This window comes from Mesocricetus auratus, unplaced genomic scaffold, assembly GCF_017639785.1.
Source record: "Mesocricetus auratus isolate SY011 unplaced genomic scaffold, BCM_Maur_2.0 Super-Scaffold_100019, whole genome shotgun sequence".
Classification (NCBI taxonomy): Eukaryota; Metazoa; Chordata; class Mammalia; order Rodentia; family Cricetidae; genus Mesocricetus; species Mesocricetus auratus.
The window spans coordinates 37,130,841-37,148,399 of NW_024429200.1; the positions used below are offsets into that span (position 1 = coordinate 37,130,841).

At 42.7% G+C, this 17,559-nt stretch overlaps 1 protein-coding gene across 3 annotated transcripts in view; it reads left to right on the forward strand.

Moving 5' to 3' along the window:
* Nucleotides 1-356: 356 nt before the first annotated feature.
* Elapor2 (endosome-lysosome associated apoptosis and autophagy regulator family member 2) overlaps nucleotides 357-17,559 on the forward strand; it is a 169,030-nt gene continuing 151,827 nt past the window's right edge. For 2 of the 3 annotated variants that reach the window (XM_005083587.4, XM_040728792.1), the window contains exon 1: nucleotides 357-689. In XM_005083587.4, coding sequence (XP_005083644.1) covers nucleotides 498-689 — 192 coding nt within the window. In that variant the 5' untranslated portion in view covers nucleotides 357-497. The remainder of the gene's footprint in view (nucleotides 690-17,559) is intronic. The other variant, XM_040728791.1, reaches the window with a different exon arrangement.

Sequence of the window (17,559 nt, forward strand, 5' to 3'; positions counted from 1 at the left end):
TCCAATGCTACAGACCTAAGGTCTCTTTCCTCCCTGCCATTTCAGGCAAACCCTAATCATGTAGAAATTCATTTTGAGGTTGCCAGGCGTGGATCCTTACGAGAGATATTCTTAGGGTGTCCACAGGGGTCTAGAGAGGAGCGACACCCCGGGGTCCCTGGCCTCTCTGACTTCCCCTTATCCTGTCGCCAGGCTCCTGAGCGGTTGGCAGTGCCACCGCTCCACGCACGCTGGGCTGGGCCTCAGCCGTAGCTCGCGCCACCTGCTCCAGGGCTCCCGCGTCCCCGCCCCGCGTCCCGCCCCCGCGCCGCGCCCGCGTCCCGCGGTCCCTCCCTCCGGCGTGACGGGAGCACGGGCGCCGGCTGCCCGCGCTGTGAGCCGCGGAGCTGTCAGCGGGAGGATCAGCTGAGCTGAGCCCGGCCGAGGGGAACCGAGAACACGGTCCTCGCCGCCCGAAGGCTGAGCTGCACAGCCTGACTGCCCGAGTCCACCCAGCGATGCTGCTACTCGCCCTGCGCCGGGTTCGGGGCAGGGGCAGGGGCCGGGGGCGACCGGCCGAGGGTCCCCGCCGCGCGCGCTCGCCGCCCTGGAGCCCCGCCTGGATTTGCTGCTGGGCGCTCGCCGGCTGCCAGGCAGCCTGGGCTGGGGACTCGCCCTCCTCCGGCCGCCCGCTTCCTGCGTGCCAGGAGGTGAGCAGCACCTGGTCCCTGCCTGGAGTTGGCGGCCAGGGTGCGGGGTGCGGGGTGGGGCGGCCGCGAGGACCCGGGCTCAGAGTGGCCATCACCTTTTTCAGGCTTGGAGGACAGGGGCGTTCGGTGGTGTCCAGGGTTGAAGTTGCTCGCCCCTGCTAGCTGGCTAGGAGCGGCTGTGCAGGTTTGCTCTCTTTCTGGTGGTGCTTTTTCTCTCCGAGCTGGTGTTTGGGGGTTTCTGAAAGGACTTTGCAGTGGCTCGGGTTGGAGAGCCAGGGCTCAGGACCTGGGCTTGAGGTAGAAATTTCACGAAGGGGAGGAGACTGGGGAAGCCCTGCCCTGTGGGATTTGGAAAACTAGCGCTTTCTAGCTTTCCAGAGACCCCTGCTTTCTATGTTCCCCTGTCTCCACTAATGCTTTCATCCAACTCCCCTGCCCTCAGCTGCCACATAAGGCGGGTTGTGATGTCCCTTGATATTCTGGCAACACATGGATGTGAAGAAGATGAGAGAGAGAGAGAGAGAGAGAGAGAGAGAGAGAGAGAGAGAGAGAGAGAGAGAGAGAGAGAGAGAGAGAGAGAGACAGAGACAGAGACAGAGAGACAGAGACAGAGAGAGAGAGAGAGAGAGAGAGAGAGAGACAGAGAGACAGAGAGAGAGAGAGAGAGAGAGAGAGAGAGAGAGAGAGAGAGAGAGAGAGAGAGAGAGAGAGAGAGAGAGAGAGAGAGAGACAGGCTGCTGATGTAGAGAATTAGAATGGGTAAGCTAATATGCTCCTTGGGGAGGTTCTCCACCTGGCTGAAAGCTTGCAGCTGTGTACTTTGCAGCTTGAGATTGCTGCTGATTTATAGCCAGAAGTGTACATTCTGGGTGGCTAGATCTGTTTCTTTGCTTTTAGGAAAACGAGACTTAGTGTGCCAAAAAAATTTACAGGGGGTGTCCCTGGAAGTTGAATTTGGGTGTTTATCTTTTCCTTTAATGCTCCAGAAAGTGCATCCGCGGAAGGAAAATCAATGAGGGGGAAGGAAGCAACATTTCTGACCTACTTTGAATGACCGTATTGGAGAGGCGCACAAGCTGTTTTAAGGAGGATTGCTAGGAATCAGGGTGATGGGTCCCTTCTATTTATCCAGCAAAAATAGGTTAGCCATTAGCTCCCTTTGAGAAGAAAGGGCAGATTCTGTTTCTTGTGCGCGCCGTACCACTTCGGAGCTAGAGTGGTCTCCTTCTAGACATCATCCATCATGCGTGGATTTTCCTCTGCGTCTCCTACAAGTCTCAGGACAGCCTGTGATGACAGCATGAGATGGGGAGCTTGAGCGCGACCGTGCACCTGCTTTGTAAATGGTTGGTGACTCAGGGCAAGGGCTCAGCTAACAGCTGTGCTTGATCTCAGGGTGCACTACAGTTAGTGCAATATGTGTCCTGCCACTTGTCACCCGGGAATGATCCAGTCTTGAGGCTTCTATGGGATCCTGCTTTTTCGGCATCCACAACTGTTATGACAAGATAAACTTTATCCTCCAGTTGCCTAGTCGCTGTATGTAGGACATGTTTACTTTCTGAAGTGATGTGCTAAGTTCCTTGCAACTTAGTGAAAAACCTACTTGAAGTGGAAAAGCCAAGGCCACTAGAAGAGATGCTTTGATACCACAGTCTTTATTTACATATTTACCAGCTTTTTGCTCAGGCTGGGTTCAAATTTCCTATGTAACTGGTGATGGGCCTTGAGTTTCTGATCCTCCTGCCCCAAGTGCTGGGATCAAAGGCACAGGTCACCACCCCCAGTTTATATGGTCGTAGGGATCAAACCTCGGGTCCCTTCCATGCTAGGCAAGCACTCTTCCAACTGAACTTCATCCCTTCATCCCTGTCCCTACAACCATAGAGAGCTGAGGCCAGGGGATGGCAGAGTGTACAAGGGAGTGCTTGGTCATCCAATTCCAACTTGTCACTGAATGGGCTTTAGAAACTGTATGCGATTCATCCTTTTAGGTATCAATTTTGAATTTTTCTCTTTGAAAATGGAAATAGATAAACTATAAAGGAGGATGCTATCGAGGCAGCTTGTGGCTAGTTGCGGTTTTGGAACCAGTAATAAACAGGTCTACTGGTACTCTTTCTGTAGACTGTGTGACTGTGGGTTAGTGGCTCCTCTGGAAATAGAAGGGGCTTCCCAGGGGCATAATCTGATTGTCAATACCCACACTAGCTGAGCTAATTTGTACTCTTGATCATTGTTTCAGTCTACCATTATTTCGAAGAGGAAAATGAGAGGTAAATGATCCTTAGACTTTTAGGGTAAGGACTTCTTGTTCTGGGACTGTGAGGCTAGGGGACCTATCTCAAGCTTAGTAAGTTCCTCTGAGATACAGATGTTGAACCATAGCCATAGGCAGAATAGAATAGCTATTGCCTATTCTGATTGTTTTAACTACTCCCTCTTTTGGTTTTCACCTCTGTATCACACAGTGACCTGGTACTTGCCTCCTTAGTGCTGGGAGTCATGATGGCCTGCTCAGTACTAGTTTTTCTTTTTTTTCTGGTTTTTAACGAGACAGGGTTTCTCTGTATTGTTTTGGAGGCTGTCGGTCCAGCCTGGCCTCGAACTCACAGAGATCTGCCTGCCTCTGCCTCCCGAGTGCTGGGATTAAAGGCGTGCGCCACCGCCACCACCACCCGGCTAGTTTTTCTTAACACAAAGGACATCAGCATTATGTGATGGGGAGAGAGTGAGAAGAGAAAAGATCAGGATCTTTAAGGATAAAAAGTAAAGGCAAGTGGTAATAACATGAGTGAAAGGGGGAAAGGAAAAATCTACAGGGCATTCTAAACTTGAACCCTTTAACGACATTTTTATAAAGTAAGCCACATTTAATGAAGTCACAAAGACTGATTTCTCTTGCTTACTTGTATAAGGAAAGAAAAGAAAGTGTAGAAAATTGGTCTGGAAGAAAGCTCATGATGATTGCTGGAAATGAGACAAAGGACCTTTCAAAGACACAGTTGGGCTGTGGGCAGAGGTTTCACCTTAGATTTTTGTAGCAGATTGGACTCTGGAGTGGGGTTCTAAGTGCAGTGCTGTCAAAGTCCTTGGATTATAGAGTAGAAAGGAGAAGTAAATTGATTGCTTCTGGAAGTTCAGCTGGTGACCAAATCAGCAGCGTAGAGGTGAGAGCACAAACAGGAAGGGGCAGCTTGGGAGAGAGGCATAAAAAAATCAAGTCTGTTTGCACCAGAAGATGAAGGGTGAGGATGGATGTGATGCCTTTATTTGCTATCTGGACAGAAGAGCTGTTGGGATGATTTTTGTGTTTGTATGAAGGGAAAACTTTCTGGGGTTTTGTGCATTTGTTTTTCCCTTGCAGACTGACTCTAATAAATGACCTATTTCATTACGAGGAGGTGTAATATATTAACGGAAAAATCTGTTATCAGTGTGAGAATTGTTTATTGTTAGATTAGTGGAGCTCAAGGCTAATATTTCAGGAAGCATCAAGAGAGAGACTTCAAAGGCTCAGGCTCATAACCCAGACCTACACCTATGAATCTGGTGAGATTTTTGACTAATTGACTGATTGGACTTATTAGGGCAGCCAGGAGAAAAAAGTATCCAGGCCAACAGATGATTCAGTGTTGCAATGAGATATTAAAAGAGAGTCCATGAGAACAAAAAAGAACAGAACTAAGTGGATTATGTGTACATTATTTAAATTTGGCAAATGCAGTCACAAGTTCCTTAGTTCACTGCTCTGAAACCTTGCACACTGTGACTCTACTGGTCTCTGAATTTTTAGTGAATGATGACTTTGGCCAAAAGTTTTTATCCCACCAACAACCTTTATTCAGTTTATACTAGTCTGCAGGCAAAATATCATGTTAAATATTACACAATAAATACAAAATTAAAATATAATGTATATGAATAAGGATAAGGCAGATATGTAAAGAAACCATTATAATAAGGGATTTGGTCCCACTAGAATGGCAAGAGTTACTTGAACCCATAGGGAAGGTCTGGAAAAGCACTACCAAAGAAGTAAGAAGGGCTTGGAAGATGAGCAGCAATTTGCCAAGAAGACAAGAGTCAGACATGACTGAGGCTCCTCTGGGGAAAGGTGTAGAGACAGATCAAAGAGCAGCAGAATCACAACACTGTCTTGTGTCAGAATTGGGCACACTTGGAACACAGTCAGCATCAAGAAGCTTAACAGGCAGTGGGTTGGAGAGGCACAGGAGCCTGGTCAGGAGGGGTCTTGCGTCATGTTGAGAAGCTGGTCTTCATTTGATGGGAAGCAAGAGAAAAATTTAAACACTTAGTTGGCAGTAAGATGGAGGCCAGATTAGAGTGGGGAATGGAAAGAGATGAGATCTGCTTGGAGGGGGTGGTGGTAGTCCAGGTGAAGAAAGAAGGCGGGGCATCAGTTAAGGGGTAGCTGAACAGCATGGTGTTAGAAAATCGACAGTAAGTGGATGTGAGTGCTGAGTGAGAGAGGGATTCCAGCCTAAATAGGGAAAAGCGCCCTAACCCAGGAAAATAAATGTGGGGAAGAGAAGGAGCCTTGTTGTGGGGTGTTTGACTTAGCATAGAGCTGTTTAATTGGCAGCCAGGGATTCAAGCTACTGTGCTAGGATCTTGGTCTGGGCTATATGGGAACTGAGAATCAAGTGGATAAAAGGAGTGGTTGAAAGGCTAGAACTGGGGTTTTACCAACACCAAATGGAGCAGAAATGTTCACAAAGGAGACACTGGAACCATGGCAAGACTGGAGAAAGGTGAGTTATGGATTTTCAGAGACAGGAGAAAAGACTTTGAAGAAGAAACTGGTGGTTGCCTGTCAAGTGCCCTACACAAGAGGATACTGACAAGAGGCTATTCATTTGGTGATGAAGTCGCTGGTGCTCTGGGCCAGAGTGGTTCTACCAGAATCAGTTGGGATGAGTTGATCTCAACTAGAAGATGAGGAAAGGGTTAGAGAACAGGATAGCAACAGAATCTTCTCAGTTTTGGGAAGTGTTTGATATTTCCATAGAAACCAGAAAACTTGTAAATGGCTGTATGTAGCCTCTGGTCATGAGCTTTAGGGGAGTCACCCTCACTGAAGGAGCTAGACTTCCGCCTATGTTTTCACGCAGTTACCGTAATTAATCTTGCTTATGCCTCCGGAGGTGAATTTTCCATTCATGCTCTCATGCTCAGTACCACTTTCCATGTTTTAGGCAAATGTGAGCAAGTATTCACAGCATCAATATTTACAATGGGAAGCCAGGAGTTGATAGATCTGTGAAATGTCATATTTTAGCACAAGGGATGAAAATAGCAGCACATAGTACAGACAGTGGCACACTTTCCTTAGAGGGCTTTCCTCAGCAGTGTTTTGGAGTCTTGCTTTTGACTGTCAGATCTTCTCAAGTTCTGGTTGTCCTTTATTTCTCAATGGGAGAAACCACTGGTAATTCTTTCCTCACTGCATTTATTAACATATAATGTTTCATTTTCAATGGATATGTATTATATGCACACATATATAGCACTTAGGTACCGAGCAATTGTAGTAAGATGATTAAAAAAAACATATGGCCTTTTCTCACACAGAGCTTTATAATCTTGTGGGGCAAATCCCAAACAAACCCACACATCATATAATTACCTTTGCTATAAATGGAGTGATGGAAAATACCATGTATAGTGAGAACATATAGCCACCTGCGTTAGATAGCATTTTGTCACTGTGACAAAAATATGAGGGAAACAGCTTAGAAGGACAGATTTATTTGGGCTCATGGTTTCAGATTGTAGTCAACTGTCTCTATTGCTTTGGGCCTGAGTTAAGACCAAGAAAACTGTGGCTTCTGACCTCATGGCAGAGATGGAGGGGGAGGGGGAGACTAAGGAGGGAAAGAAGGAAGAGACAAGCTACACCATTCATCTGTTTCTTCCAAGTAGGTCCCAACTCTTGCTAGCCCACTGAGCTATGAAGTCATGAATAGACAAACCTGTTATAAGGTTAGTTCCCTTATGATCTAGTCAGCTCTCAATACCTCATCCAGCTGGTGACCAAACCTTCAGCACACACATCTGTAACTGGACATTTCCCCTCCTCCCTCCAGTTCCTGAATAGCCATTTTGAGGCTTAATATTAATTACAAACTGTTTGGCCTGTTAGCTCAGGCTTATTATTAACTAGCTCTTCCATTTAAATTAACCCATTTCTATTAACGTCCGAATTGCCACGTGGCTCATGGCGTTTTATCCCTCCTCTTGTTTCTCTGGTGGCTGCTGGCGTCTCTCAGACTCCGCCTTCTTTTTCCCTGTATCTCTGTTTGGATTTTCTTCCTGGCTCAATTCTGCCAGGTTGTTGGTCAAATCAGCTTCTTTATTAGCCAATCATAATAAAACATATTTACAGCATCCCACATTACATATCCACTACCCTAGCGATGGGTAGGAGTTTTCTGACTGAAGGTCCTGGGTGGTGATAGAACATCTTAGACTCAAGACACTTCCTGTCCTGGATGTCCACCCACCTCTTCCTGGAACATGAAAGGCAATGGATCTTTTCTCTGCTTTGAGTTCTAGCTGCAGCATCTCCTTTACCTTCTGGCGGCTATACATTTGCCAGTGAGTATTGTATGCAGGAAGCTGCCAGTGTGGATGAGTGACTGAGTTCTATCTGTCTGAGGAGCAAGAAAGAGCTAGAATCCACCCAGAGCTCAGCATGATAAGTGTGTGCTTGGCCACAAAGCTGCATGTGTCTGGAGGAAGGGATGCCTTCTTCAAAATGTTTTGCCCAGAAGGGGCCCATTTTTAAAACCACATAAGAATAACACATACTTTATCAGAGTCTCTGAGTACACATTTCTCCCCAAGAACATAGTATGCTCACTAAGGAAGGGAATTACATAATCTTACTCAGCAAACAATGATTGAGGGTATTTTTGTCGAAAGCACTTTAGGGATTATAAAAATAAGTAAGACATAGATCTTCTTTGGGAGCAGTAATCACTGCCTTCAAAAGAGAGTAAGTCGTTAGCTCTGCTTTTTCAATTACATACAGAAATTGATTTTTATGATGCAGTTAGTCATAATTGACATCTTCTTTCAGTTGTACCCGATTTAAGACAGAAATAAACACCCAGTGATCTCGGTATGCTGGCCTTAGGTTAAAAATTCTGTGGCAGAAGATACTGTTTATTATTTTTATTCAAAGCTTCCTTACTAAAGACTTGTTTCTTTCCTCTAGGTCAGTGGTCCTCAGAGCGACTTTGGGATTAGCAATATTTAACATTATCTCAGAATTGGTTAGACACAAAGTGTCTTGGGCCCTGACCCTATTGGCAGACTACTAAATCAGAAGCTCTGAGGTAGAGGCCCAGCATGCTTTGCTGTTCCCAGTCCTTTGGGTAATTATGGTGCTCTCTGAAGTGTAAGAACCACTGCTTTTAGAATAAAGCAAGGAATACAGTTTTTGGTGTAAAATGCGGGCACAAGTTTTGTTGCAAAAAGTCCTTGAACTTTCACCCTAGCTGGCTTTGTGTTTTAGCAGAGCATTCTAAGAAGTCAGTAACCACATTGAATGAACCATGTGATCCTCCCTGAGGAAGTACCTTAGCAAATGTTGCTCAGTTACTGTCTCCACACCAGGACCTGTGTGCATGCTGGCAGAGGATATTGCCAGCACTTTCTAGAAGGTCACATGACAGAAGAAACAAATAGGGAAATTAAGTAAATAGCTGTAGTATTAAGGGGAGTGGATGGTCAGCCTTCTTGGTTAATAAAACTTTGCTGCTTACTGAGAGAGGTGCTTGCTCTGCACATTATCTTCTTGAATATTTAAGATAATTAGGAAACTGTTCCAAATGTGTGCTGTGCCCCTGGTTTATGTGACCTCAAACAACCTTCGAGTACCTGTCTGGAAATGGAGATGGTAAATCCTGTTTCATTGGTGCTTGAAGGCATTTTGTAGATTTGAATTCAATGAGTGACATCAGTTATTGTTTTCAAATATGTGAAGAACAATGTTTTTAAAGGTGGGAGAAAGAACTGGAATGTACATAGGCAATTTTTTTATTGAGGTACTCTTACCCTCCTTTAATGGTTTTCTTTTTAAAACAATGGAAGTTCGGGGTTGATTATTCTGTCATCACAGAGATTACTACATGCTTGGATTTATCTTAACCCACTAGACCCCTCAGGCTTTGCTGGTCCTCTCATTTCCCAACTGATCTACAATGGTACGTTCCTGGGTCTAGTCTTCATCCTTCTGTCTTTTCAGGACTATCATCATCCATGTTGTAGTGTTTAAATTACACGCATGTGATTGTAGCTCAGAAATGTATCCCTTTCGTGGGACAACTCGTAGGTTCTAAGTGAACAGTGAAGCAGTGCCACCACTTGGCTAGGTTCTTCAGGTATGGCGGGTCCCAGACTGAACTCTTGACATTTACCCCATGCCTTCTCTTTGTAGCTTCTCCAGCTCGTTTTATGGGATTCCCCTCTTCCAAGAGCGTCACTGACATTTCTTTCCCTCATGCTTCTTGTCACGTTTGCCAGCAGTTTCTCTTTTCTGGGATTCCAGTGCTCATGGTCAGAACCTCTCACTACTTGGGACTTCTGGGCCACACCACCTTCATGTTTTGCTTGAGCTGTTGTCACAACATCCCACCTTGATTTCACACTGCAGTCAATGAATAGCATGAATAATATTCAAACATAATTAGTTTTTTAATAAAAAATGAATTCATTTTGATGGTCAGAAAATTTAACATCAAGAAATGCTGCACTTCCCAGGTGGAAATTTTCATGTAGGTCCCAAGTATTGACTTTACTTCTAAAATCTTACATCTTTAGAAATACCCCCAAGAGAAACACACCTTTAATACTATGGACATTCAAGTACCAGAAAATACTGGATTAAAAATGTCACTTACTAGGCAGTCATTCATGCCATTGACATTTGAAAAAAAAGAAATAAAGTAGTCATGAAAAATGAAGGTTTTGGTTATCTTTGATGGGAAAGCATAGAGATTGGCTTGCTGATCCTGAAGTCTTTTAATAAAATTGGTAGGAACTTGTACATACTTGGAGAAAGAAAGATTGACCAACTATTTTTCCAAACCTATTTTATGTACTCTTTCATTAAATAAAATATCAAACTTTTTAAACTCCAAAGAAAAAAACATATTTTTCTTTTTTTATTTAAATTAGAAACATGCATATTTCAAATGTCAATCCCAGCTCCTCCCCTTTTCCCTCCCAGCCCCCACCCCCACCCCCAGCCCAATCCCCACATCTTTCCCTAGGGAGGATGAGGCCCTCCTTGGGGGGATCTCCAGAGTCTGTCATTTCATCCAGGTCAGGACCTAGACCCTTCCTCATGTGTCCAGGCTGAGAGAGCCTCCCTCCATATGGAATGGGCTCCTAAAGTTCATTTATATGCCATGGTGAAAACTAACTACTACCTAAGGCCCCAGAGATTTCTGAGGCCTCCTCACTGACACTACATTCATGGAGTTTGGATCAGTCCCCTGTTGGCCTCTCAGCCATCAGTCTGGGGTTCAAGCGCTCCCCCTTGTCCAGTCAGCTGTCTTTGTGAAAAACCCAACAAAACAAAACATTACTTTTCTATATTAAACTCTCTCAAGGCTCCATTAAGCCCCAATGTGGTGATGCTGGCCTCTACATCTGTGTGAGTGAGCTGTCCATCAAAATTCTAGAGGAAATCGTCTTGAAGGAGAGAAGGTTTATTTTGATTGATGGTTTTAGAGTGTTTGGTCCATGGTCAATTGGTTCTGTTGCTTATAGTCTTGGGATGAGGGGTAAGGCAGAGCCACATGGGGTGTGGCTTAAGGAATGTGACTAGGGGAAAGGCATAACACCACACACTGAGGTATCTAACGGGGAATTCCTGACCTAAACCATAACTAGGACCTGGCATGACCCGACCTTGATGGAACTGGCGACCTTGATGGAACTGGTAGTTTCACTACTTAGTTGTCTTCTTGTCTTGCCTCTTTTGTGCAGCTCTAGCAAAGTATCCCAGGCTTGGTAGTTTCATAACAAATAGGTATTTGTTTGACAGTTCTGGAAGCTAAGAACACCATTAAAGGGGCTGTCTAGTGAGAGCATGGCTGCAGAGGTAGCCCCTGGTGAACGTAGCTGTGAGAGACGGAGGATACCGGAACTTGTCCTCTCTAAGAAACCCACTTTTGTAATAACTGCATAAATGCTCACATCAAATGAAACCCCTGTGACCTGTTAATTTCCTATCTTCAGATATTGCCACATTGGAGACTAAGCTTCAGCATATGAACTTTGAGGATTACATTTGAAGACAGGCACACTCTAGAGTACAATCTGAAGAGCTTTCTTTCTTGGGGTTTCTGTAGTATTTCCTCTGCCTACAACTGCCTCTTTTAGATATTCACTTGGGTTTCTTCCCTGTAAAGTGAAGCCTTTTCCTCTGCCAGCCGTTTGGTTTTTCCCTGCCAGCCGCTTGGGCTCTGCCACATTGTAGTCCCCAAGTAACACACAAGACTCTGTATTAATTATGAAGCTGTTGGCCTTGCTTGTTTCTTACTGGCTAGCTCTGACTTAAGTATTTACCCCATAATTGTTAATCTAAGTATTTCTCTTACTGGAGCAAAGTTCCGGACATCTTATTTCTCTGGCGGGCTACATTGTGACATCCTGTGTTTCTCCTACCCAGAGTCCTCCTCTACTCCTAGTCCCACCTATCTTGCTTCCCTATTGGCCAACAGTGCTTTATTGACATATACACAGTACTTCCCCCATCACTTCCCCATGTCCTCCATGTTGCTAGACAATTATCTTCTCAGTCAGGCTCTCTCTGGAGATGTGTATAAAGCTGTAACCCCTTTTTATTTCTACATTATGCTTTTGTGTTCCTTGATTTCATTTTTGGCATCCATAATAAAATATATTATAATCATTTGTCCATATGTCTTTTCCCTCCCCCAGTGTATTTTAAACCATGTAGCCAATGTGTTTCCGTATGTGTGTGTATTTTATTGTATCCCTAACACTTTGGACAGGGGCTGGTATATATTAGGTGCTCAGTAAATGCCTGTTAAACAAATGGGTAAATTTATTTGAGGCAAGTAGGTTATTTTTAATTGTTTATAGTATAAAACTTTATAATAAATGATGTAAAACTATCTAAATTTCTAATGACCAGAGATAGATGATTTATAGTAGAAATCTTAGACTGGAAGATACTATTTTTACAAATTTGATGGCAGAAAATAAGAAAATATCTCCCTGGTATAATTTATGTTTATTTAATCAGCACTGACAGCAATATTTTTCTTGTCATTTTAATTTTAATATTTCATATTTTGCATAATTTCTGTTTTTATTGTTTTTGTCATGTATGTGAATTTGTACAACAAGGAAAAGTATATATTCACTAGATTTTGGGCCTGTTTAGATGTTTTGAGACATAATAACAATAAGAGAAAGCAATTATTTAGCCTATAAAATATATGTAATTATTTCCCTTAATGTTTTAGATAAGATAATACATGTTTTATTTCTAAAAATGAATGGAACATAATGTCTTATAGAATCCACATAATATAAAGTCTTATATGTACATGGCTTAGAAAAATACTGAAGCTACTGCAAAATGGCTGAAAACATTTTGGGTTTACATTGGCACACAGTATTTTTGAAATTTTAAGTCAGCAATTTCATTCTCTGTTACTTCTTTCAGATAACCCCAAATGACTAACAACTGACAGGAAGGGAGGAGAAAAGAGGGGGGCTAGACTCACTACCTTTTAAAAAGTTTCCATTTCCAGGTTAGTACCAGCTTGGTTCCTCAGTTCTATGACTCAAGTATATGGCATCTTCAGCAATGGTATCTTACTGTCAGGATAACCAAGAACATTGACAGTATTCTGTCATTCTTGAGGGTCTGTGGGGACTCACGTGTCAATAATTCCAAAGGAATGTGACCCATTCCTAACACCAGACTTTTTGTTTAGTATCTTATGGTGTCTAGTAATTGTGTTATTACATTACAGGGTAAATCTATCCCAAATTGTCTGTCTGTCTGTCTGTCTGTCTATTGTCTATCTCTCTGTCTGTCTGTCTACCGTGTGTGTGTGTGTGTGTGTGTGTGTGTGTGTGTGTGTGTGTGTGTGTGTGTGTATCCATTTTAGGAAGCTTCTACAGTAATAAGTTTTCATAATTTCTTTCAGAATGTTTTCTTGTTGCTTGTTTGTTCTTGAAACAGGGTCTCTCTATATAGTCCTGACTGTCATGGAGTTCACTGTGTATGCATTCATAGTAGTTGAGACAGTCTGCACAAGGCTTGTACAAGATTCAGGCCAGACAAAATTTTAGCATGGAAAGAGGAGGTGGGCACAAAGTCCCACCCCTAGCTAAGTACCCATTGGCAGTTTATATCGGCTAGGAGAGGGAGAGTCAGTTTTATTTTAAGGGTATGGCCCTTCCGGTGAATGCTACACATCCAAATCTATGTGGGCAGCATAAACCGAACTTGATAGGTTAAAGAACAAGGACATAAAATTGTGCTAGTAAGGAAGAAAAGGATGGATCTGGGAGGAGTCAGGGTGGGAGTGAATGTGATCTAAATGCTTTGTACAATTGCTCAAAGAACTACCAAAAGTGGGGAAAAAGAAAAGTTCCCCTTTTCTAGAATCTGTGGCTGAATGTTTGCCCTTGCTTCTGTTCTAACATCATGAGTCCCTTCTTAGAATAGAGCCCTCAGGACCCGAACACCTCCCGATGTTTTGCTCTAGTAGATGTCATTGCCACCTTTCACTGAGACTGATCAGTAAGGACAGAGAGGAGGAAGAAGCTGGGGAGGAGTAGGTGGGTTCAGCGTTGTCCATCCTGTATGTGACATGCCCGAGAGATGTCCAAATGGTGTTCTCCTGAAATCTGGTTCATATGGCGCGATGCTCCTGATAGAGTGAGTTAGGAGTTTTGAGCACATGAGCGTTGAGTCATTGGTGCTGATGAGATCACCCAGGCTCTGAGCACACAGCAAGAATAGCAAATGGAAAGTGCTCAGGGAAATTCTAGCACTTCAAGAGCAAGCAGAAGGAGAAGGCACAGTCAGCAGAGAGCTAACACAGAAGCTAGCTGGAGGTTGATGGGGGAAGACACCGCTAGCTCTAGATGTGATGTAGACATGGCGACTCTCAATATTCAGCAAGGCATTTGGGTTGCTGTTCTGTGATTATGAACAAGACACAGAAGTACATGATGGATGATGGATGCTAAACAGCCTCTTGATTTGTCCAATAAACATACTCCTATTACTATTTGCTATCACCATTTTAATTAATACTTTGGTTTTGTGGAGGTGTAACTAAATATTATAAAATTGAAGCTGGGAAGGATGCCTAATGAGTAGAAAGTAGAAATGAGATTCAAATTATTTTTTGAAAAGCTAGAATAATGAGTAAACAAACGTAATTGAAATGTGGATTGTTCTTTTAGGTCTTGAGAATTAAATGTTTAAGCATAGGATTGGTGAAAAATTTTTTTGTTATTTCTGAGACAGGGCTTCTCTGTGTAACAGCCCTGCTGTCCTACAGCTCACTTTGTAGACAGGCTGGCTTTGAACTCACAGAGATCCGCCTACCTCTGCCTCCTGAGTGTTGGGATTAAAGGCGTGCACCACCACACCTGGAACAGAATTGGTAAAATTGTAAGATTACTTTTGTGGCCATATCTGTCACATGGCCATTAAAAGCAATGACTGATCAGATCAGTCTTGTGTGAACAGAATTCATGATACATAGAAGGCAGGTATTTAACTTAGGTCACCAATTCTACCAACAGGCAACATTTGGAGAGTGACAAAGATGTAGGTGATATTGGCTTGATGTATAAATTAGGAAAGTCAATTATTTGGGAAGTTTGCCATATCAAGACTATACAAAGGATTTGGGGGGTGTCTGCTTAAAACCCCGAACATAAATGAAGTCATTTCACAGACACTGTTGTAATTTTGACTTAGATACCTTGGATTAGTAAATAGCAGAATGCAGAATTGAGTTCATCCAGAGATTTTATGTTTACAGGAGCTTCTGTTTTGTACTTTGAGACTTGCAGGGATCCTGCTTTGGATGGAACACTGACTAGGAGTATAACTATGGGAACCACGTGTTCTGGTATATTGAAATGTCTATATAACCATGGACTCAAGGGACACTTCACTGAAGGCTATAGTCACAGCCCCTAAAACTGGCAAGAAAGTAAACCTTTGTTCCTAGCACTTTGGTTTAGAATAGAGTTTTTGTTATCTATTGTGATATGTACTGAATTCTAATGTTGCCAGAATGTAGACAGACCATAGTCCTTGTTTATCAGCCTAAAACTGAGAGCAAAAAGAATTGGCCATTTGAAATGGGAGCTCAATGCAGACTCCTATTTGATGATTCGTGTGCAGATCAATAATACATACTAGGCAGTAACTTAAATCAAAACAATAATTGATGCCTTAATACCCCTGAGCCTCATGTGCTAAGACATGCCTACCTATCTTAAGACCAGGGAAGTATTAACACAGTTTCCTCCAAGTTTCTGCTTCATTTCTGACATTTGTTATTTTTAAGAATTAGTCACAACATATGTGCATGCTAGAAAAACAAAACAATAAAATACCCACATGCCCTGACCAGCAGGGCTCAATGGGTTCGAGCCCACGGGATCCTGGAATGAATGAGACAAGAAACATAAGAGATATGGACAGCAAGACAGACCTTCTGATCAAACTGCTGTTTAATGAAAATTCTGTACAGGCTTAAATAGGGGGAATGAGGTAGGGGATGCAGGACAATAAGGGGGGGTCGGTGCCTAGTAATCGGCTGAGGAGTGTTCTTGGTCAGTACCCAAGAGTGTGTTTTTGGTCACATTCTGAGGGGTGCTGGCAGACCACCACTGAGGCTGAGCAGCAGGAATGAAGAGGTGTTAGTGCTAAGCAGCCTAATTGCAAGGAGGAGGGTTGAGTAACCTAACTGTAGATTGCTATCAGCTATTCCTGTGAGCCCAGGTTCTATTCATTAGGAAGCGGGGGAGGGTACGGACTATTCTTAAAATAGACTGACAATATTTACAAGTGGTTTAAAAAAACAATGATCACTCCCAACACACACGGTCCCACCAAATAAACACATCACTCTTAATATCTTAGCTTTTTAATAATAGGGACAATAAAAAGTAAGAACAAAACTTAGCTAAAAAGTTTTTGGTGCACTTTATGTGTTGACACCTCTAACTTGTGATGAACTCAGCCTTAACATTTTTCAGTATGGGCAAGTTGCTTGCTTGGCCAGGCTGCTGCCACAGCCTGTAGTCTTAACCATCAGGCTAAGGTTTGTCTATTATATGTCAAAATGTCTTTTGCATGTATTTTGTGATGGAAATTTATTTACAAAATGGGAATATTCTCTATGTTAGTTTAAAGAGCTTATTTCCTTATCTAACAATATGCTGTGCCATCTTCATATTTGGATTCGTTATTTTATTTAGTGCTTGATGTCTCTGACTCTTAGTATTTTTATTAACAGCATGTTATAGCACAGTGTTTGAGACAGACAGTGTTTGCTGGCTGAGTCCCAGGAGGCTACTGAAAGGTGACTTCTGTCCTATTGGTCATCCTTTTGACCTTCCTGGGAAGGTTGTCTCAGCAAGGCAAGCAGGGCTGAGCAGCCCAATGGGAGGGGTGGCCATGTGTCAAGGCCATGAAAGCAAAGTACCTATATAAATAATTTCATAAATACATTTAGAGCAATCTGTAACTCACCTGTTTTCTATTGATTTGTTTTCTATGCCATGTATTGCATGTATAGCTTTTGTATATATAGTAGTGTATATACAGGTTTTACAATCTATTGTTTTATATAATATGTGGAAGGTATATATACGCATTTATTTGATTTCTTTAGGACTGTGTTTCTGTTTCTTCATTTTGTTTTGTGTTTTGAAAAGGGTATCATGTAATCCAAGATAACCTTGAACTCACTTTGTAGCTAAGGCATACCCTGAATTCTCAATCTTCCTGCCTCAGTCTCCCCACTGTTGGGATTACAGGCATGTGGCACCATGCCAACCCCTTACTTTTCTGTGCTATGTATTTTTTTGTGTGTACCAAGAGTTCATATAGAATTTTAGCACATACTTTTAGATACTACTTGATTTTCTTTCAAAGATTTATCAGCTATTCTCATTCATTTATTCTCTCAATTCCAACTCAGAATAAATTTAGAAGGGTTTGCAATCTCCTGTGGTTTCTGTAAAATCTCTTAGTTTATTTAGAAAAATGGCATCTATATAATATTAGCTTTACATTTAAGGACTTTGCTCAGCTTTTACTGGAACAGTCTGCGTTAGTCTTTTCATTCCTATTTTATTTGATTGCTTTTCTCTACACTTTTACCTTTAATTGATTTTCTTGTCTCCATCCACCAGCTGATCCTGGTTTATACCTGAGAAGGGGAGTGTGAATTGAGGAAAAGAAACAAGAGAAGGAGTCGGGAGGACATTCAGTAAACACTGAATCCACCCAAGTTTTAATGTTCAACGTTTTTTACATCCCCATTAAAAAGTAGGGAGAAGGCAAAAGACTTGCTTTCCAATGACACAAGGAGCAAACAGTAATTACCTCTTAAATATGCCAAACATCAAGTGACCAGATCCTGAGTTAAGGATTCTGTTGTTTAGGGAGGACATGCATCGTCCACACCTTAGGCCAAGTATCCAGTTGAATTTACATCTTCGACCAGACATCTTTGTTGTTTCACATTGGAGGAGCAAGAGCAGGTTAAAAACTCTCTGACCTTAAGTCAAGATGGAATGGAATCAGCTCTGT